At 34.4% G+C, this 23,884-nt stretch overlaps 1 protein-coding gene across 1 annotated transcript; it reads left to right on the forward strand.

The window, feature by feature from the left end:
- Positions 1-19,744: 19,744 nt before the first annotated feature.
- Positions 19,745-20,442, forward strand: LOC149534811 (uncharacterized). Its single transcript, XM_089804924.1, has one exon. It carries the CDS (start codon positions 20,004-20,006, stop codon positions 20,217-20,219), a length of 216 nt encoding a protein of 71 aa, XP_089661050.1. The 5' UTR covers positions 19,745-20,003; the 3' UTR covers positions 20,220-20,442.
- The last annotated feature ends 3,442 nt before the right edge of the window (positions 20,443-23,884 follow it).

Raw genomic sequence — 23,884 nt, forward strand, 5'->3', positions numbered from 1 at the left:
AATTTTCCACCCAACCAAAATATTTGAAATGCCTTGTAAAATTCAAGAAGAAAATATGTTTTTTCTACTTAAGCTTTTTGAGAATATGTCATTCCTCATAAAAACCATAGAAAATAGTCATGTTCCATGTTCTGATGGATTATTCATAAATTGGCATGCAAGTATAAATAGTGATATGTAAAAACTTTGGTTATTCATTCTTTTCTTTTATATCCCTAAGTCTTTTAACCATTTTTCATAATTTTATGTCAATATCTTTAAGAGTGTTTCAAGTTGCGATGGTGCAAAATTCTTTCAATCACTTTGTCACTACTATTTGAGTTCTAACTATTTTAGCAGTTACGAGGATGTGAAGCAGTCAATTTGATGGCCATCACAACTTCACAAGAGGTTAAGGTTAACCCATGGTTGAAGTGACAAAGTAGCAAAATTTCTTCATTGCATATTTACAAGGTTAAGAAGTGAGTTAAAGTTCAAAACTTTAAAGGAGTTGTCCTATCAATAAAACAAGATAAGGTTAAATAGTTATTGCTCCATTGAAAAGTAGTCACATAAGCTCTAAGGCCCAAGTTGTGAAGTTACAAAAAGTAGAAACAACAATCAAGTTCAAGGTTTTGGTATCCTCGAAGGTGGCTAAGAGTAACCTAGGGTTAAGGTTGCAAAACAATGAAAGCTTGTAATCACAACTTCACAGGGTTAAGATATGAGTTAAAGATTCAAGTTGTGAGGTTGCGATGAAGGGAAATGATTAACTTTAAAAGGTTATCACAACGTCATGGGTGAAAAAGCATTGAATACATTTTAGGTTGTGAGGAAATGATAAATGTCCAAAACAACATAAGTCAGCAGATCACAGTTTCTCACGGTTAAGCCATAAGAAAGTATTTTAAGTTGCAAAACTACAAAGAACATTTGAGAGTTAAAAGAAATGGTTGTCACACCATCAAATGAATTAAGAGTGTTATGTATTTGGTAGTTGTAAAGTGGCAATAAGGTTAGAATGGAGGTCATCACAACATTACGAGAGATAAAGGTGTTAAATGATTAATAGTTATGAAGTAGCAACGTTGTTAGATTCAAAAGGTTTCACTACTTTGCAGGTTTGAAATAATAGTTAAGAATATGAGTAGTGATGTTGTGATAAGATATCAAAATAGATTATTTTCTAGGTTGTTGTACTTAAAAGATGAAAGGGCCATAAAGCTAGAAGATGCTCAAAATTAAAGGTTTCACCACTTCACAAGGTGTTCACTCACATTTAGTTTTAATGTTGCAAAGGCACAATCATGGTTAGTGTGTAGTCATCACTACTTCGTTGTAGTTAGTAAAAGGGAGTAGTGAGTAGTTGCGAGGTTGCGATAAAGGCATAGAATGAAGAGATCACAATTTTGCAAGCATAAATAGTTAACAATGAAATAGAGTTGTGAAGTGGTGATTAAAGGGAAGCACAATGTTGCATGCTTGACATAACAGTTAAGAAAAAAGGGAGCAAAGCTGCAAAATAGTAGAGATAACCCATTTCACGTGATCACCATAGTCAAGGCATAGTTAGGAGATTGAGGTGTTAAGGTACAAAAAATATTTAATCACATGGTCGCAATGATTAACTCGAGGTCAAAGAAAAGGGCTCTGGTGGTGTAAAAATGGTTTATTGCATGGTCGCTTAGGTTAAAAGATGGTTAAGGGTTAAGGCCATGAACTTGTGAGGAGTTGACATGTGGTAGGGTGCCCAACAAAGCAATGAGATGATGATGATTATGGTGAATTAGGCCAGTAAAGAGGTGCCACATGGCACCCAGGTGGAAATGATAGAGCGAAGTAAATAGATTATGCATTGACACATGATATCTAGGTGGTCAACTAGGTTTGACCCAAATTCAGAGCTAAGGGCAAAAAATATGAAATCATAAAAAAATATCTTTTATTGATTTTCCTTCAAGTTTTCACATGCATTCTCTGAGTTGAAAATTTTGAAATTAGTTTTGAACATCCTATAGTTCAAACTTTGTCAAATTTTAAAGTTTTCATTTAAATGTTTGAACATGGAGTTGGGGCCTAGAAACTTCAAATGCATGCCAGTGGGGCATTTTTTATCCAAAATGCATAGTGCAGTATACTGTTGGAATTAGGACAAGACAAACTTTGGGAGTATGTATTCAGAAAATGCACATGTATTTACCAGTAAAAGATATAAGCAAATTTGTAAAATGGGGGCATTCTCAGTAGAATGGGAAATTTTCATGATGAAACATCAAATTTGGTTAGAGAGAAAACATGGGATTTTGTTGGCTCTAGATTTGGGGAAAATATTTTCAAGAGTTGCATTTTGCCTCTAAAAGTCATTTGGTGAGTATTTTTGCCCTTGTTTTAAAAATTAGATCTGCCATTTTAATCAGTTGCATGCTTCCATCATTCTAGAGATATTTTCAAAGCATTCTTCAGTAGCAAGGATAAGATCTAATTTTTAGTTACAGAAAGAAGGTAGAGAGAAGTTTTGCATCAAAAAGTGGAAGTTTTCCAAGTAGACAAATGGAAACATCTAATATGATCCAGGAATTCTTCATGTCTTTATATTCTCTTCTCTTCTCTTTCTTTAGGGTTGGTTCCAATTCTTGGACATTTTTCACTACTGTGATACCACAAGGATGGTTCCAATTTGGTTGAAATTTTTTTCATGGCTATGATTCCACTATTCTTTAGCATTTCTCTCATGTAATGAGCAACAGTTAATGAGAATTTAGATAGTTCTTAGTCTATTCAACTGATTCTGAGTTTTTTTCATGCATCCTTTATGTATTTGTTTCAAGGAAATAAATAAAATGCAACAACAAGTTATCTTCAATTTGAATCTTGTCTCCTATTCATGTAGTTTGTAATCTTTTGTGTTTTGTGAACAAAGAGCATAAAACTAAGTTGCATCCTATTTTGGCTTGTATGTGTTGATATAGTTTGCTAATGATTCAAGGAGTCATGTAAATGCTTAGTTTATCATCACAGGGTTGCAGATTTCATGAAGGGATAGGTCAAGTATGAGAGCCAAAAATGATGCAAATGTCTTATTCACAAGGTGAATGGATAGATCTGGAATTCCTGATATATGAGATGTATCAATGACTTTCAAGGATGTGCGTTAATGATTTGTGGAACTACCCAATAGAGAAGGCATTGATCAACTAGATGATCTATGTGTTGTGTTGTTCATGTCTAGGTTACGCTGAAATCAAATTTATAATCAATATCCTTTTCCCTTTTTGTTGAAGAGCTAAAAAGATTTTCCTTCACTTAGCTTATCTAGTTCATAGGTCATGGTACTAGCTATTTTGTGTCTATGTTGTTTGCATAAGCATAGAAGATTCAGGGGCTTTTTATCTACTATATAGATTCAATTATATGCTTTGATACCAGTACCATATGAAGAATATGAGGTTTACCTGCCTGGGTCTTATAGAGCATTAAGAAGGAGTATAGCCTTAAAGTTGGAACCGGTGTCTGAATGGGTATGTTGTAGATGGGAAGTAGATTCCCCTACATGTATTCTATTCTCATCATTGGGTTTTTGTAACATGACATTTTAAAACATGAACATAAGGTTTTGTGGGAGGGTCTTCTAGTAGAGGAGAGGACAGTGGGTTGGTAACACAATATGCATTGTTATAGCAATCATATGATATAACCAATCAATTACTATGAGACACATAGAGAGAGAGATGGACTGTAGGTTGATAGGGATTAGTTCTAGACATAGTGTGATATTTTTTAGGGCCATTTTGATAGATTGTAGTTAGAGTGGGATGGGGTCCAAACAAAGAAAGGAAGATTAAAGGGGAGGCTAGAGGCTCTTCAAGTAAAGAGGGGTAGATTATAGGATAGGATGGATACTTTGTAGGTAGAGAGGGATCAACTACTAGTAGAAGTAGTGGCAGTTAGAGCATATGCAATGATAGTGGAGGTAGAGTGTAAGCTAACATAGATGACATCTGCAGGCTCTAGGCAGAGATGGAGGATTTGAGGGAGATAGAGATTCTATAGAGGTAGATATCATGTAATTGTTTTGTTTGACTAGATAGAACATTATCAGTGACCAAAATTGTCTAGGAAAATAGGGACCTCTATAGGGATGGGTGGTGCTAGTAGTAGTAGTTTTGGGGTTGGTGGATCATAGAGGACAAAATGAAGCCATTAGTGGAGGAATGTGGTTATGATGATGGATGATACTTAGAGTTTGGGAATTCAGAGAAGAGTAGTAGAGGGTGCTTAGGGTGATGATGGGATGAGGAAGACAAGGGCACATGTTATGCCACCACCACCTCTAGGTCCTAGCCAAATCATACTTAGGCCAAATCCATAGGTAGAGAACTCATCTCCTATAGAGGATTAGTGATATACCGCATTTTGGGACTATATGTGATATGATTTTGATGTATTTATGACATGATGTATATGTGTATTTTTTAAGGAATAGACTTTGATGTACTTTATGATAGAAATTGTGGACCTTGGATAGACTCTTTATTCTTTCATGGGTGGGATACACTCTTTATTTTTTGAGGGATGATATACATATATTGAGCATTGGTTGGATGAGATGTGTAAACGTTGATAGACGATATACCTTTTTGCATTTTATGAGATGCCTATAGTTTTATGTGATGTAGATATGATGCCTATATGATGTTACTAACGTGTGTGACTACAAGATGTGATGTATTCTATTATTCTTTGTATGACAAACTATGATACTAACGTGCTTGTGCAAGTTGTGATGCATATGGATGTACCTATGTTTGACAATGCTTCTTAGATGCAAAATTGGATGTAATGATGTCTATGCACATGTTTTATTTCTATATATATGAGTTGTAGAATGTATGTATACTTATATGATTTCACACATGTATGTGATGTAGTTTGATTTTGTAAGTGTATATGAGATGCATTTTTTATGATTGATATTTTTACATGATTTATATGTGACTAAATGTAACAATAATGACACATGATGAAATAATAGTAGAATGATAATGAAATTTAATGTACCTAATTGATAAATAATACACTGATAAAAGGATAGTGGATGGTAAGAAAACATTAGGTAATGAAAAATGATTTGTGGAATGAAATTTAAAATTGGACAACTTAATGTACCTAAAAGATGAAATGAAATGTTAATGATAATCAATTTAGGATAAATGAGATGGTGTAATGTTCCTAATGAAAAGAAAAAAATGGAATGATAAGGAAACAAATGTATGTAAATAATGTTAATATATGTAAGGATAATAAATTTAACTAAATGAAATAAGAATGACTGAATTGATGTACCTACACAAATATTATAACCTAAATGGCAATTTATAAAGTGGAATTTTAAATGAATCCTAATGAAAACAAAATGTGATGTATATGATTATATTTTTAAGGTTAATTAAATGGAGACAATGTAAATGAAAATGCAATAATGAATGTACCAAAATACAAATGAAATGTAACTAAATTGATATAGTATAGTATGAAATGCATGTAAAGATGATTACCTAATGAAATTAATGTAATTGCAATGATTATGTAGAAAATCAAACAATTTGTAACTAAGTCTAGATGTTCATTTAATGAATGAAATGAGCATGCAATGAGGATGTGTTTAAATGAAGATGGGCTGTGTGAAGTGAATGTAAAATGCCATGACAGATACATGGTGCAATGCAATATATCACTAACAAGATATTTATCCTAGGTGTGGAGATACCACTTGCATAACTCATACTTGTTTATTAGATAGGAGAGAGTATACGAGGGATACATGGGGAAATTTGGATTTTGAATTGAGCCTATAGTATATGAATGGGTGGATGGGTGAAAATTGAAAACTTTGTAAATTTTTTTGGGGTTTTTGGATAGGATTCAATAGGATCAAGATCATAGGATTGGTGTTGATAGGATGATTTTATAGGGATAAAAAAAACTATTTTTTGTGTTTTCTTTTTGTGTATGGGGATGAGATGGAATCCATTTGAATCTTTAGTGTGGGGTTCTATGTAAGGAGAAACATCATGCAATTGAGAACTTAATTTAATATGGAAATATTGGGGACTTGCCAAGGTTACAAAGAAATCAAGACCTTGCCATCGTCATAACATATGGATGACTCAAAATAGACATGCAAGGATTGCCCCAACATTATGCATGAATCCCAATGGGAGTAAGAGTGGGAATGATATTGGCCAACCCACAAAATTTTTTTTTTTCCAAGTGCACCCTGTAACCATAAATGATCACATGTTTGGATATGCAAGGGTTATACCCAATTGACTCACAAGAAGAAAATATAAACAAATAAAAGACTACTCAAGACCTTTCTTTTAGATTGCCTCATTCACAACACACCATGATATGGATGATCATGGAGACCTTGAGTAGATGATAATAAAATTTCTTGAAATAAAAAATCAAGAACCAAAATTGAAATCCAACATCAAAAGAAAGAGTTTATAAAGTCCATAAAAAGTTAACCTTTTTCTAGAGAGATCAGTAGGACTAGATACTAACCAACCAAAATCAGACATGAGGAAAGATATATCCTTCAAGGACTTTTTGATAGCACCTAGAGCCAAGATATTTCACCTTGTGATTGTTCATATGACTAATCTTCCTCTAATTGTTCTTCATCTAACACATCTATATTATTATCATTTTTTCACCTCTACTAAAATTACTTAATTACCTTTTCTTTCTTAACCCATTTTCTTTAATTGTTCATTTAAAAATAAATGTCAACTAATTATAATCCCGTGGGAAGCAATATCCCAAAAATCATACCCTTTTGTACCTTCTATGAAATTGAGAAAATTATACTTTGTGGACTTTTTTTCCAACTTATTTCTCCTCTATTAGGAATATGGACATAAGCATCATAACTAAAAATACAAAAAAGAGAGTAATCAACTAGTTTACCTTTCCATGTTTTTTATGAATTTTATTATCAAGAGAAGTAGTGGGAGATCTATTGATAAAAAGCCAACTTATGTTAGTAACCTCACCCCAAAAATTCTGCCCCAAAATGGTAGTTCTCAACATGCATATGACTCACCCCATAATTATATAGTTCATTTATTCAACAACACCATTTTATTGTGGTGTCCTGGTAGCTATCAATTATCTTGTAATTCTATACTCGCTAGAAAAATAGTTAAATTATGCTAGAAAAATCTCACCTCCATTATCTATTCTTATAAATTTTATTATCTTACCCCTTTGATTCTCTACCATAGCCATAAACCTCATGAAATAAGAAAAAAACATTTCAGATTTATTCTTGAGAAGGAAAATCCATGGCTTATGGTAGTAGTCATCTATAAATGAAACAAAATATGATGAAATTGAAATATATGTAATGGGAGCTTCTTAAGTATATGAATGAAGTTACAAATCTATTTCATATTTTATTCTAGTAGTACTTTTAGAAAAATATACTCTATTCTATTTTTTGAACAAGCAACATTTACAAAAACTCAAAATCTTTAGATTTATCTCTAGAGAGAAGAGTTCTATATATCAATACCTTGAACCTACATTCACTGAAATAACCTAACCCTTGATACCAAGTTGACAGTGAGTCCATCTCTACATCATATACAACAATGGCCTCTCCTTTGTTGATTTTCCCAACCAACTTATAAAGATTTATAAATATTTCTCCCTTTAACACAAACAAGAATTCATTTTCTATTCTAAGACAATTATTTTTACCATTGAATAATTAATATTGTTTATCAAAATAATCCAAATGAAAAAAATTGTTTATTTTTAAATCAAGGATATGTATAACATGATGAATAGTTCTAATTACTCCATCAAACATCAAACCTCTTACCTCTCCTTCACCTACAAATTCACATGGGTTGTCATTTTCCATATAAACCCTACCAACAACACAAGCTTGATAAGTAGAAAACTAGTCTTTATGCGGAGTCATACATAAGTAAAGAAATTCTCAAGTTAGTAGCTAATATCTCTCTATCTTCCAATGGTGTTTGAAATTTTACAATATTTTCCTTAGATACTAGTGTATTAGGACTCTCATTATTTTTTTTGGAAACCTACAATCCTTTTTGACATACCCATTTTTGTCATAGTTTTGACACTTGATCTTTTTAAACACCTTAGATTTCAACCTCATTTGTCCACACTCAATATTGGATATTTAATAAGTATATGAATTCATTTGAAGATGATTCTTGATATTTCTTTTGCCTTGAATTTTAAGAGAATAAAGTAGCTTCCATATCTTCAAAACCCAAGTTTCTCACTAGGTGCAAAAATATTGAGAATCATAACCAATAATTTATCCCCAACATTCAAGAAATGAGCATTGTAAAAGTGCAAGCTTATATTATTTATCAATTTAAGCCTCTACTAAAGTGAACTTTATTTTAATGTGTTAAAATCATTCAAATGATCTATAATTCATGAATTTCCACACGTCCTCAAACTATATAGCTTTCTTTGTAATAATTTTTAGTTGTTAATGACTTCATCTTATACAACTTTGTAAATTTATTCCATAACTCATTAGTAGATTTCTCCTCTGCAACATTAAATATAAGTGAATCTACTAGAGACAATTTTATTGTTTCTCTAGATGTGCTATCTATTGGTACTGGGTCAACATCCCTCGCAAAGTTCACGATATGGCTTAACTACCTCCTGTGGCTCTATAAGACTATTGGTTGTATCTGGCATCGACAAGCTGATGTTTTGGTGCAATCACAACCCTATCCTTTCTAACACTATTCACAATATTCTAATCTCTTATCTCTTATTTGCAATCTTTAATGCTACCACCATAAGAGGTATTATATTCATCCTTCACTAACAAAGTTTGAATCTTCCACTTCAAAAGAGAAAATTTTGAACCATCAAACTTATGCAACCTCAAATTTGGTAATAAAACCTCTTTCCATTTCTCACCTCTCAAAATAAATAACTAATACTTCTCTAATACAAATTGTTATGAAAAAGTACAAGTGCAAAAAAGTACAAAGAAGAAGAAGAAGAAAAACACATAACATAAAAATTTACGTGGACAAACTTGGTAAAATTATTCTAAAAAAAAAATAGAAGCAAATATTTTTCAATACTATTTCTCAAGAATGTGTATAGTTACAACAATTTTTTAAATGTTACTCAAATCATGACTCCAAGTTACGTATAACAACCAAGTTGTAGAGTCCTAATTGCAAACAACTTACTAAAATTTTAAAGCATGACTCGTATAGTTACATGTTCAACACATGCCAAAATTACTATTTTGGTTAATTCACCAAAAGAAATTCACCTAATAAAAACCTTATATTTATAGTAAGTCTTTTAAATGATGAACAAATCATATGCAATTGATGACTCAACCACAATTAGTGACAATCCATGATGACTTCGCACTCCAACATTGCATTACTTCCATTCAAGCCCTACAAATCATGTTGTTATTTTTTACTTATATTATACAAATTAAGGATAACAAATTAGTTTAAATTCCTTGAAACCATACACAACTTGATGTATTACCCATTCACAACCTTCTCATTGAGTTCCATGGTGTAATTGTCATGCCCAAATCTAGGGCAAAACACACACACAATTTTTTTTTTTTTAATTTTTAAAACTTAAGTGCTCTAAGTTGATAAGGTTAAGTTCAGATAAAAACAAAGGTACTCCTACCAATACTTTAATATTACAATATAGTTTGAAGCCCATCAAATAGGAATAGATTGTTCACTGTTAAATCAATTAATTATTATAAACAACTAATTTTATTAAATTAAAAGGATCTAACTCCTTATTAGTTTTATTAACTCTCTTTTAAAATATTACTTCCTTAAAACATTACTAAACAACATTAATTATAATTCATTTAAGTTCTATCAGCATTAATCATCAACTTCGATCAAGCAAAGATTAACATTTAACCTATAAGATAATTTGATTTGATTGTCCATTTAATTGATATAAATCAAATTTAAACAATATTCTCTAATTAGAGCACCCACTGAAATAATATCTTCATTCCATTGATTACACTTATTTCCAATACTGCTTTGTTCGATCTGTGAACCTTACAATGATGTTAGGACCTATTAACTTAAATCAATAATGATCTATTAGACAAAAAAAAACCAATTAACAACTAACTAATTGATTGGTTGTCTAAATATTATAGAACTAATTATTCGAATGATAAAAAAAAGACTCATTAACTAAAGTAACATTTTTCTTTTCTTATCTAGTTATATGAACTTGTTTTAATGATGATTAATTTAAACCTATAATCTATTGACAAAACAAAACAAAACAAAAAATTTCAAAGGATAATAATATATCTAACATCTCTTGATATCTTAAGAATCATGTTACTAAGATGGCATACTAATCACAACTCATTGAAAACTAACTTAATAAAACAAAATAATATCTAATGCTAACACTATTTAACAATGAACTAGACTAATACTAACACATATAATATTAACCATCTAAGAACATATGAATGGGTTCACTATCAATTTAAACTATCTAAATTAAGGTTCCCATTATTACAATCTATCATAACAATTACTAACCACTACTATATTAAAACTAACTACCTACAAAAGATAATGCTAAAATACATATTCCTAAAATATTTAAATTCAGTAACATTAACTCGTATAATTACTAATACAACTAAATTGAAAATTTTATTTAAAATTTTCAAAATGAAAAAGGCAATAAAGGATTACTAACCTATTCTACCACTAGCTACCCAACTAACCTAAGGCCTACCCCCCCCCCGGCCCCACTTGGCCACCCTGCGCCATAATCCAAATGAGCTTGGGCGGACCCCAAGGCTCCTAACACAGTCCCCCAAGTCTGCACTATGCAGTACTTGTTCCCCCCAAAATGTGAAAGCCAAGCCTTCCTAACGTGAGTGATAGGATGGAGGAGGTGGGGGCTCAAGGGGTTAAGAGTAAAGTTTTTTGTTAAATGATTGCATGGGAGTTGACTGCCATCTTTTCACTCCCAATTGCATCTCCATCTAGGCGTTCCATTGGAGGATAATAAATGTGATAGCAGGTTGCGTACTTACCATGTGCCAGGGTCATGGTATGGGTGTAAGGGGGGTTAGGTGGGGATTTTGGAGAAGGGGGAGGGTAGTAAAAGCTAAAAGTTTATTAGGTGAGGTTTAGGATAGAGATATATATTTTAATTTTTTTTATGCATTATTTATATGTTTTTAACACCAAAACTATTCATTTTTATATTTAAAGGATTTGAGAATAGATTTTTAAAAAAGAATCAATTGGAATATACTCTGTTGTCTCCCCAAGGATTAAATTTTGTCTCACATACAAATTCCAAAGAGCAAAATGCTCCTGGGTGTGTACATTTTTTTCTTTGTCAAGCCAATTCCTTTCTAAGTGTTGATTTATTTTTGAAGTGTGAAAATTTTCTAACTAGCCTAATTTTCTAAGAGGCATATTTCGTGTCTAATAGGATTTTATAACAAGGTGGTGAATATTTTTTTTTGTGTCAATTCTTTTTTTCATACTTGCATAACTTGCTTCCAAGAGGCATTTTTTTTTTGTCATACATTTATATACAAGGAAGTGTATGCTATCTCACTCCTTTTTAATTGAATTTTCCAAAATGCCAAGTTAATCAAGAAATCAAATAATGTGTTTAAGCAATATTACAAGGTTTTTTTTATTTCCAATTAAGCACGGATTGAATTGAAAATTTCAACATAATATACTTTCCTTCTTTAGCAAGATTGAACTTGAAAATGCATAATTGATCATCATCATTCTATCTACTCATCAATGCACACATGCAAGAACTAAAATAACATAAGCTACAATGCAAGAAAGTTTCTCAATCTTTTATCTCTATTAATCAACCTAGTTCAAGGCTCCATCGGGAAAGAACCAGTAAGAAAACCCGACATCCTCGCCAAATACATCAAAATTTAAATATATTTTTACATAATGTTACAATTCAAATGAATTCTCTTCTAGGTCTTTCAAAAGAGATCCTTTCCAATATCTTCAAAGCATCAAGGGAATCATGGGAAAGACGAGGACTGACCCAGAGGTAACAAAACATAATATGATGACCAATTCAAGCATGCATCCCCAACCTAGTTTTGCACAATAGGTTCAACATTGAACCCGACTAAGGGGGGGAGGTGGATTTTTTCAATAGGATAGATCAATCACCATACCATAATATAGCCCTCTCGGGGCTAAAACTCAAGAACTTATATTCTTCTAAAAATGCCCTTTCAAGGCCAATACAACAAGGATTTTCATTCCTTCCCTTCTTCAAGAATTAAAATTTTCAAACATGGTATGCAATGACAAGTAGGGGCCCATAACACCCTACCCTCTTTCCCTCTTCTCACCATGAGAGGAGACTCTACACTATTGAGGTCCAACTAAGGCCCTTCCTCCGTACATGGCCACTTCTTCCCTATCCAAGGGTGAGTAATGCCAAAACAATCTCCATGAAATCCCCTCAAAATTTCAAAGCAAGCATAAGAATGACATCCAAGAACAAGTTAAGATCCATCCCAACAAACCTCAACACACATACAAGCAATACAAGAACAGCACAATGCCTTATGCATGAATCAAAGCATGAAAAATATTAAGAACATGATCAAAAGAGTGAAGAACCCTACCTTCACAAAAATTTATGGTAAAATGACAAGTTGAGAAGAGCTTTTTTCCTTCCTTTCCTTCAATCTTCAAAATTCTCTCTAAAAACTAGAGATTGGGTAACAACCCCAAAACTTCTCCAAAATGCATCTAAATATGATCCTAACTCAACTAGACTTTAGGTAACCCCAAGGTGGAGTTTTAGTCACCAACTCATGAAGGAGACAAATCAATTTTCGCAATCAACCAAAAGTAGGGTTTTTTAGTGACCCTAACAGTAAACCAAAGAGGCTAAGGGGGTGGAAAGTACTCCCAACCCATATCCTTACCCCTAGGGTACTTAAATTTAATGTTTTTAGGCATTAAAGACTTAATAGGAACCAATCAAAAGTTAGGAGAATTTTAAGACTATATAACAACCTTCAATGGAAAACAATGCAAATTAGCACAAATAGCAAGGGGTTCAGTTTCGTCTTCCCATTAGATTTCCCAGTTAAATATCCTACACACTAATTGCACACATCAATAGTTCAAAAAATCACATGCATATATGTAATTACGTATCAAGAAAAAAATCATGTAAATTTAAAACATCCATCTTTCTAATTAATCAATTATTTATCTCATTCTACTCATATATTCAACCATTAAAATTGCATAATCAAAATGTTAGTTCTGCATTCATTTACTACATCATTATACATATTCATAAGGCATTAAATGACAAAATAAAATATCTGAAAGTAAAGCATCACAAATCATAAAATAGCATAATAATGTTCAGTGCATCAAATAATGTCCCAACATATCAATTCATGAGTATCGAAATAATAATGTATCAACTATGCTACGATGGGTCGGGGTGAGGCCTCACATCCTCCCCCACTAGGCATGAACTTCCTCCTAGAGTTCATAAAAAAGATATGGGTACTGAGATAGCATCTATGTCGTATCCTCCCATGAAGTTGTAACCTCATCATAACAATCCCACTAGACCCTAACCTAGTCCAGCTCTTGACCTCGAAGTGCTAGGGTCCGTTGGGCAATAATACGGATAGGCTCCAACGCTAACTGGCCGTCCGACTCCACCTGCAAAGCATTCCAATCTATAATATGAGACTCATCATAAATGTATCCTCTAAGTACTAAAATATGAAACACATCATGGATGCATGATAGGATAGGTGGCAAGGCTAAATGGTAGGCAACTAGTCCTATCCTCTCTAAGATCTTGAATGATCAATGAACTGGGGTGCCAACTTAGAGCCCTTTTCGAATCGAATCAGACTCTTGTGTGGCTGCACCCTCAAGAAAAATCTATCTCCAACCTAATACTCTCGATCTATCCTTTTTGCATCAGCATACTTCATATGTCGATCCTATGCCTCTTTCAGGCACTGCCTAATCAGGGTCACCTGCTACTCCATCTCCTTAACTAACTGAGGACCAATAGATATTCAATCCTCGATCCTGTCTCAACTCAAGGGTGTCCTACAAGGTCTTCCATACAAGGCCTCATAAGGTGGCATACCTATGGAGGAATGGTGCCCATTGCTATAGGCAAACTCGACAAGATGTAGGTATTCCTCCCACTTGACTTGATGGTCCATCATGTACATACATATCATATCCTCCAAAACTCGATTCACTCACTCGATCTAACCATCAGTCTAAAGATGGTACACTGTACTAAAATTGAGCCTAGTACCCAATGCTGCCTGCAACTCTCTCCAAAAGGATGAAGTGAACAATGAGTCCCTATTAGAGATGATCTTATGGGGAATGCCATGAAGTCTGACAATATCCCACAAAAATACTTGACCTATGTTCCATGCTGTGAATGTAGTACACACAGGTGAGAAATGGGAAACCTTGGTCAATGTGTCAACTGTCACCAAAATGGCATCATGGCGGCGAGATGACATGGGAAGACCAACAATAAAATCCATAGATATAGCATCCCACTTCCACTTTGCAATCTCATGAGGTTGAAGGAGCCCACCAGGATGACAATGCTCTACCTTCACCCTCTAACACTCGAGGCATCTCGCAACTATGTTAGCAATCTGCACTCTCATGCCTGGCCAATGATACAATTGTCTCAAATTTGCATATAACTTCTTAACACTGGGGTGCACTGCATAAGGTGCTCTATGAGCCTCAAGTATAATGAGCTCGCGCAAACCCCAATGGAAGGTACATACATATGTCCTCTATGATGCAAGAGTCCATTAGACTCTAAGGAATACTCTAAATACTTCCCTTCCAAGGGTCTCTAAGCATGCACCACCTAACTAACCTTTGCATAAAGCTCATCTGCTAACAAGTGTTGAAGAATCTGCTCTCTCAAATCGATGCTAGTAGTCATAGATGAAAGCTCATGGCGCTTTCTACTTAAGGCATCTGCAACTACATTCTCCTTTCCCTTGATGTAATGAACATAAAAATCGTACTCACAAAGGAACTCCATCCACCTTCTTTGCCTAGCATTAAGGTTCAGCTGCGTGAATATGTACTACAAGCTTTGGTGATCGGAATGAAGCTCAAATCTATGACCTAGAAAGAAGTGTCGCCACCTCACTAAAGCATGAACCATTGCTGCAAGCTCTAGGTCATGAGTAGGGTAATTGAGCTCATGAGTCTTCAACTTCCTAGACTCAAAGGAAATAGGTCATCCATCTTGCATAAGGACTGCCCCTATACCATCCAAAGATGCATCAATGCACACCACAAAATCTGTAGATGGATCTGGAACTATAAGAATTGGTGCACTTGTGAGGGCTCTCTTGAGCTCTTGGAAAGCTCTACCACACTTCTCTGTCCACTCATACTTCTTTCCTTTCTTCTTAAGAGATGTGATTGGGTGTGCCAATCTAGAGAATCCTGCAATGAAGCGTCGATAATAGCTTGCTAGTACCATAAAGCTCCTCACCTTAGTGACACTGGTGGGTGCTGGCCAATCCATGATGGCCCTAATCTTTGATGGATCTACTGAGACACCATCGCCTGATATAACATGACCCAAATAATATATCTCAGGCCTATAAAATGCACACTTTGACAAGCTTCCAAACAACTGATTCTCTCTCAACTTTTGCAATTCTTGCCTCAAGTGCTCTTCATGCTCCTTCTCATCATGAGAATATATCAGGATGTCATCTAGGAAAATAACCACAAACTTATACAAAAAGGTACGAAATACTCCATTCATGAGGCTCATGAATATGGCTGGAACATTTGTGAGGCCAAATGGTACCATGGTGAACTCGTAATGACCATACCTAGTACAGAATGCAATCTTAGGGATGTCACTATCCACAATCCTCAACTGATGATAACCCGACTTGAGATCAATTTTTGAAAATACTCAGGCACCCTACAACTGATCGAAGAGGTCATCAATCCTAGGAAGAGGGTATCGGTTCTTGATGGTCACTTTGTTCAATTGTCAATAATCAATACACAACCTGAGTGATCTGTCCTTCTTCTTAACAAAAATCACTGGTGCACCCCAAGGTGACACACTAGGTCAGCTATGCCACTTCTCTAAGAGTTCCTTGAACTGAATCTTTAGTTCACTAAGCTCATGAGTAGTCATCCTATACGGTGCTCTTTATACTGGCTCTGCTCCTGGCACAAGATCAATATGAAAATCTATTGCTCTAGGTGGAGGTATACTAGGAGACTCTGAAGGAAAAACATCTACAAACTCTTGTAATATTGGAAAATTATCAAGGGATGGCTCCCCCTCTGAATCTTCCTCCCTGTCACTGATGGTGATAGCGAACAACTCACATCACTTTCACATGCATCGTCTAAGCTGCATAACAAAAATCATACAAAAGGATATGGGTCTCTTGACCCCAAGGATCACTCTAGAGATACCATCCTCATCCACACATTTCACTCTCTTCTTTCGACAATCCATCTTGGCACTATGGGCATAAAGCCAATCCATGCCAAGAACAACATCATAAGAACCTAGAGGGGTAATGCATAGGTCAGACATCGTGGACATGTCTCCAATCTGAATCGGGCAATTATGCACCATGGAACTAACTGACACTCTGGCTCCTAAGGCTAACTCTACCTCCCAACTGACATCCTACCTAACTGCCACCAATCCACAATGCTCCACAACATAAGGAGATATAAATGAATCAGTAGCTCCGGAATCAAATAAAATAGTAACCATGCTACCCTGTATACTACTTGTAGCCTCAATAACTATAGCCTGATGCTTAACCTGGCAGTTATCAACCGCTACAAAAACTCTGTGGGATCTACCTACATTGCCAACTGTCAGCTCTGAAAAATGCCCTTCTTTGACCACTAGAAGACTATCCCTGAGGACACTCTCTAGCAATATTACCCATGCCACCACAAGTATAACATGGTCCTCGTGTATAAGATCATGCACCCTGAGATCCAAACTGTTGTGGGCCTCCTAACTTGCTAGATCCACTAAAACAACCCCTAGAAAACTATTGAGTCTTCACTAACTATGACTATGGGGCCTGTACTTTCTGATCCTGCCTTGGACCCTATGACTACCATAGCTTGGGCTTGGAGCCCTGATAACCCTGTGAGGGTTTCTGCTGTTGCTATTGCTGAGGTTTCTACTACTGAGACTGTTGGCCCTTAGAGGACCCTGTTGTGTAGTTCTAATTCCCCTTCCAAGGGGGTTTCTACTGGGTAGAGTTTTGATTCTGAGACTGATCTCATGACTCCTATCCACCCCAAGTATCCTCTGTGACTAGTGCTACCTCAACTACATGTCTGAAGGTAGTAGGAAAGGTCATACGAACTGGACCTTGAAGTGAGAAATTCAAGCCCATGATGAGTCAATGCACTCACTATTTCTCATCTTTCATGTATTCAACATACGAAAGGAGCTCGAGAAATCTGCTCTCATATTGAGCTATGGTGAGACCCCTCTGATATAGAGAATGAAACTCCTCAATATGCTTCTACCTGAAGTGCTCAAATAGGTACCTCTCCCTGAATCTCTCTAAGAATGACTTTCATGTGAGAGTATCCATGCTCACTCCTCCTATAGTCTCCTCCTAATGCCACCAATTGGAGGCATCTCCTCTCAGCTAATGAACTGCAAGACGTGCCTTTAGATTACTCCCATAAGGACATAATCCAAAGCACCGCTGAAGACTCTATAATCAGGCCTCTGCTACTATCCCCTCTGTAGAACCTGTAAAGAGTGGTGGCCTGAGTTGTATCAACTCTCTGATATCATCTCCTATATGTCTAAGAGTTCTGTCAAGTGGTGGTCCTTTCTGATGTATCGACTCACCCTCATGCTTACCTTATCCCTCAACTTGCCTCAGTGGGGGACTCCTACTCCTCTCTCTATCTCCGACCCCACCTCCTCTAGGATTCTGTGCTTCCCCTTTGAGAATCAGTTGCCCTAGTTGTACTATGGGTGCTATCCTCTACTGGACTACGCCAATCAATGTTTGGAGGGCATCCAAAATGTCTTGATTTGGGTTTGGTGGTGGAGGTGGTGGTCCATCCTCCTATCTCGCTCTACCACCTCTCGCCCTATGACCTCTGCCTCGACGGTTGCTTTGTGTAACAGGAGGCATCCTACACAATTAAAGTTTTAGTTAAGTTCATAAGCATAATGATTTTAGGTTCCTAGTGTTGAAACACGAGCTCTGATAGTAATTTAGGAATATCTTCTTTGTTCAAGATTCCCCCCTTTTATCATAGTTTTTTCACAGTAAATGATATTTAATGTACGATTAAAAATAATTTCTTATGTTTTTTATTTTAAAACTCATGTTTGATGTAGCCTATACAAGTAACTTTTTGTAATGGCGTGTCTAAAAATCTAGAGGTGCAAAATTGGCATGGAGAAGAAACACAAGGTGTCATCAATGCATATCATTTTGAAGTTATTTATGATTTAATTGGTTACATGATTTACTATAGTGCATAATTCATGTTGTCCACACACACACACATGTGTGTGTGTGTGTGTGTGTGTGTGTGTGTGTGTGAGAGAGAGAGAGAGAGAGAGAGAGAGAGAGAGAGATCTTCATTTTCAATCCATCTTTTTTTATAAGTACATTTTCTTTGACCCTATGCTCACATTTTATTGCTAATATCACTTCCTTAGAATTCAACCAATCCAATTTGTTAGGGATTACCCCATATAGATGAATCATGGATATGATTATGTTCCTTAGACCTAATCCTACACACAATTCTGTTCTACTTTTCAAATAATTAAACTTAACATTTGAGAGCTAACAATCTAGAATTTGATTGTATGCCTATCAACTTTCATGTCATAAAATTTAACTAAAGAGTTTCAAGTTGTACATTTAATGACAAACTCTGGGTTATTAGTGTCATAGAGTGAGATAAATAAAAAGGACATGTCCAAAGAGAACTCTACTTTGCATGAACATTGGAAGAATGGATACCACACCAACACGTCCATCTAGCATCTTGCATTCTCAATTTGTGTTCTTTTAATATTATGGAAAATAACAAAAAATTGATGTCAATGCACAAAGAGATCAAACAACCCAATTGCCCACATTTAAAGGTAAAAAATACACAATTATGAGGTAGCACTAAAACTTGATTTGGTCAAACCCACATATACAAACTTGAATAATCTATTATTTAATAATTGATATACATCAATCGCAACGAATCAATCAACCAAACCACATGTAAAATAATTGAACAATTTCCTATACCTATTTTTTTCATTTACGAGTAATTATTACATATTATCATTCTCAACTCTTTGTATCTATTTGTATAATTAGAATTTCACTTTTATCTTTCCTCAAAATGTTGGACTAATCTAACTATTTAGAAATAAAATTTCCAAAGTGCCAATTAGTTTCATCTATAAAATATTTCATTCTCTTCCCTTACGGTATGGTCATATGGGTGCTCCAAGGTCCCATCAATTTATGCAAAGCAAAGATGCATTGATGTTGAGGACAAGTAATCTTTAGAAAAAGAAGCACATATTAAAAACTTGACCACATCAAAGTTTTTCGCAGCAGATTACTCAAGGCATTGTTTTTCTGGATGTTGCTGGATTCCACTTCCGGTGCCTTGATGCCAAAGCAAACCTCTAATATTAACAATATGCCCTCAACTGGAATTTCCATTAACTGCAACAGGCAAGCATCAAAATCTGTTTTTTGATAGCTACCCAACTTAATTGAGTTGCAGAGGGGCTGTTTTGAACATTCAAGTACAGATTTTTTTGGCAATTTTGATATTGGGGGGCATTTCAGAGCAGAATTTGGAAAAAACAGGGGCAAAATGATTCATTGGGTACCGCCATTGATTGCATTCATTCTCTTCATAATTCTGTCGCCGGGACTTTTGTTTCAGCTGCCCGGAAAAAGCCGGCCAATCGAATGCGGAAATCTGAAGACCAGTGTGCCGGCCATTCTTGTTCATTCGATTATATTTTTCCTTGTTTACTTTGTGTTGGTATTTATAATTGGAGAACATGTTCTGCACATTTGGCTGTGATTGAAGATTGCACTCATGGATGATCATGTACACCTTTGGAAATTCCGGATGTGTGAAAAATAATGGAAGAGCACTTGTTATTTTTTTCCTAGAAAATGTAATGGGAGGAGGAATAGCTCATAATAATGTTGCTTTATACGAAAAAATGTTGATGGTGTTTTTTCACTTGTTCTGTTCCAAGTTCATACGGAAGTAGATTGAAATGGAGACGTTTTTGTAACAAGATCTGTTTAATGTTAAAATTTTCAATAGAAATTTCACTTCTTTTTCATAGTCAAAATGGTAAATTTTTGAGAAATAATTAATGTTGATTCTTAGAACATACAATTGTCTAATTAGGTGAACATACAATGTTTATGAATAGTCTGATTAGTGAGAGGATAATTGAGCATTCTAATTTCTAACTTCTAAAAAATTAAAAAAGAGATTTTAAATCATTTTTAATTTTGATACATCAGTTTATTTGGCGAGTGTAATTTAGTTATGTTTTATTGGTGTGTTGATGGGTCATCACAACAAATTATTACTTTGTAAAACTAAGGGATATATTGCATTCAAATTATGGGTGGTCATTAGCTGCCATAACAAGTTTAGAGCCAACTATTGGTGCAATATCATCAAAATATTGGATATTAAATCAACAAGTGTGGGCATTAGAAGTGTTATCATGATAGCTTTTAGAACTCACTAAACTACTAAGCCCTCTCCCATAGAGTGGTTAAAAAGCTTATGATGAAATCTTCATAGATTTGTAGGAACTTCTTATATTAAGGAGAACATATTTCCACAATCCATGATAGTTATGGTGTTTAGCTTCTGGATTAGATTGTGTTGAGATTTTTACCATCAATGTTTTGAATCACACTACTTGATCCATCATCGGGATGAGAGAGCAAGAGATGTAAAACAATGTAAGTTACATATTTTTTGCATTGCTTTACATCTCTTGCTCTCTCATCCTGATGATGGATCACCTAGTGTGATTCAAAACATTGATGGTAAAAATCTCAACACAATCTAATCCATAAACTAAGCACCATAACTTCTTATATGTTCTTATTGAACTAGATTGATTAAAATCCTTAAAATAGTATATTTATAGATTCATAGAAACTTCTAAAGTAGATGACTTTTTACAAATAATTCAACTAGATTAACTAAAAGTCTTTCAATGGCATGTTTATGGATTTATACAAACTTCTTTTAAGTTTCTATTCTTGGCATGTTTGATTTTATTTTCTCGCTAAAAATAAATGTTAATGATTTTTCTCTTCTTCATATGAATATGTATATAATATAGATTTACAAGTCAAAATTCATAACCTTTTAAAAAAATTTCATTACTTTTCATAATAGAAGCAATTAGACAAGGGGATTGACCCTTATAAAGTCACAATCATAGGATTGACAATGGAATAGTAACACAAACTAGTGTGCAGGGATTTACGACAAAAGGTCACACATGATATATAGGGGTAACTGTGAGAAACCCCCTCCTCGAAAAAAATATAAATTCGAAGTGAATCCAACATTAGTTTTTTTTTTTGAGGTGGGGGGTGGGGTGGGGTTGGGGGTGGAATTAATTTTTGCAGGTGATTTTTTTTGGTGTCAAGAAAAGTTTAATTTTATATGCGATTTTTCTCCAACCATTCAAAAAAATCATAACATCGAGGCACTTTTTTTCCTTGTGTTAGAAAATATATATATCGTATAAGTCATTTTTTCCCATTTATTGGAAAAATACATATATTGTATAAGGCAATTTTTTGGTTTATTGATATGTGTGTGTGTGTGTGTGTGTGTGTGTGTGTGTGTGTGTGTGTGTGTGTGTGTGCGTGTGTGTGTGTGTATATATATATATATATATTGTGTTAGGCGATTTTCTCGTTTATTGGAAAATATATATATTCAATTAGAAATTTTTTTTCATCAAATGAAAAAACATATATAATGCATTGGCGATTACTCAATGAATCAACAACTAGAAATTAATTGTATATTTTTAAAATTAGATGTCAAATTATCAAAAGATAACGTTCAATATTTAATCAAAGAGTGATAAGAACTTGAGGTATCTATAGGAAGACACACATGTAGAATGTCCTATTGCATTTATGGTGGAGTGGAATCTGATAAGAAAAACATTCTTTAAATTGTAGACATCCTGATTAGTGGTTGTCATTATTAGAAACATAGTTGATTGCTAAAAATGGGATTGTCTCTGAAAGAGGGATCATCGAATAAAAATCCAAGCCCTATTGTCAACTCAGATTTGATTGTGGAGGAGGGTGAGGAACAAAGTAATCTTACTACTAGGCTTATTGCAGCTTTGTAGGTTCCCTCTGCTAATCCTGGGGACACCATCAAAGAGCTAAAAAAGGAGTAGGAAGAGGCAGACCTATGAGCAATGTTCATTGAAATGGGTCTCGACCTTGCTAATTTTAAAGAACAAATTGCAAATATGGTGGACCAACAAAGTTGGAACTTCAATGCTTTTGGAATGTTTTGAAGGATAAAAGAAACATTACAAGAAGAATCATCACTTTAGGTAGGGTTTATTTTGTAAAACATATTATCGAAAAGTGTATGAGTTCAAAATGTAATGGTTTGAAGCTTGTCGCTTCCCTTTTTGAGAAAAATGACAACCATTTTTGGTATAGTATATATGAAGATGAAATGTAAAGCAAATATAGAGAATATAATGCAAAGTAAACCCTTTTTTGTTGATATTTGATATTTTTATATTCCAGTGGCAAGGTATTTTATTTTTATCTCTAGTTATTTTATAGTGATCAGATAATGTATTTAATTATTACTTTCCAAACTTGTGTGAATCATAAGTTAATTTTCTAGTAAGTATTTACTGATTAGCGCATAGTACACGTGTGAAAGAATTGATGTCCAAAGTGATGACTTTTTGGGAAATGTGTCAAATAACATGTCATATCTCCAACATACATATGTAACTGGTAACAACCATCTATAGACTACTACCCAATGATTTTATATCAACTATTGAAGGTTTATTTCAAGCTAAACATCTCAAATGAAGCCTAAACCTTGTTCAAGTCTCTAGAATGGTGATATGTCTCCTTCCACCATGTACCACTTGCAGTGGACATTAAATAGATGTCTTAGCATTGTCAGTGACATTCCCTCTTCCATTGACTCTGCATTTTTTACATCTTTTTTGCCACAAACTTGTGTTTATGTGGAAGATTTGCAAAGATTTAAACATTTAAAATGATTGAACTAGAAGCTAGAAGGAAAAATATTTAGGGACCATCACTCATCCACTCATCTTATTTATAGGCAATTGAGCTTCCTCTTTCATCATTGCTCATCTCAGTTTTGGTAGTCACTAGTCTGGTAGTTGTAGTGCTCATTAAATTCTAGTATGGTTTACTTAGTGTGGTATACCGGTAGTCATTGCTCTATAGTCTGTAGTCACTATTTTATAGTTAATTATTTCATAATTTGTGAATCAAGATGGATACTCTAATTCACCTAACATGTGAATTGGAAGAAGACTAGAAGGCCTTTTTAGGTGATGTCCCTAATGAAAACCTCTTGTCAATTTGTAATGAGGTTGTTCCTATTGTGGATTTCAATAGTCATGCTATGAAAATGGTTCTGGGGCATGAGTTTTTGGAGAATAAAGATAG

The sequence above is a fragment of the Cupressus sempervirens genome, chromosome 10, assembly GCF_028749045.1.
Source record: "Cupressus sempervirens isolate cs-2001-9-10 chromosome 10, ASM2874904v1, whole genome shotgun sequence".
In the NCBI taxonomy this organism is placed as follows: Eukaryota; Viridiplantae; Streptophyta; class Pinopsida; order Cupressales; family Cupressaceae; genus Cupressus; species Cupressus sempervirens.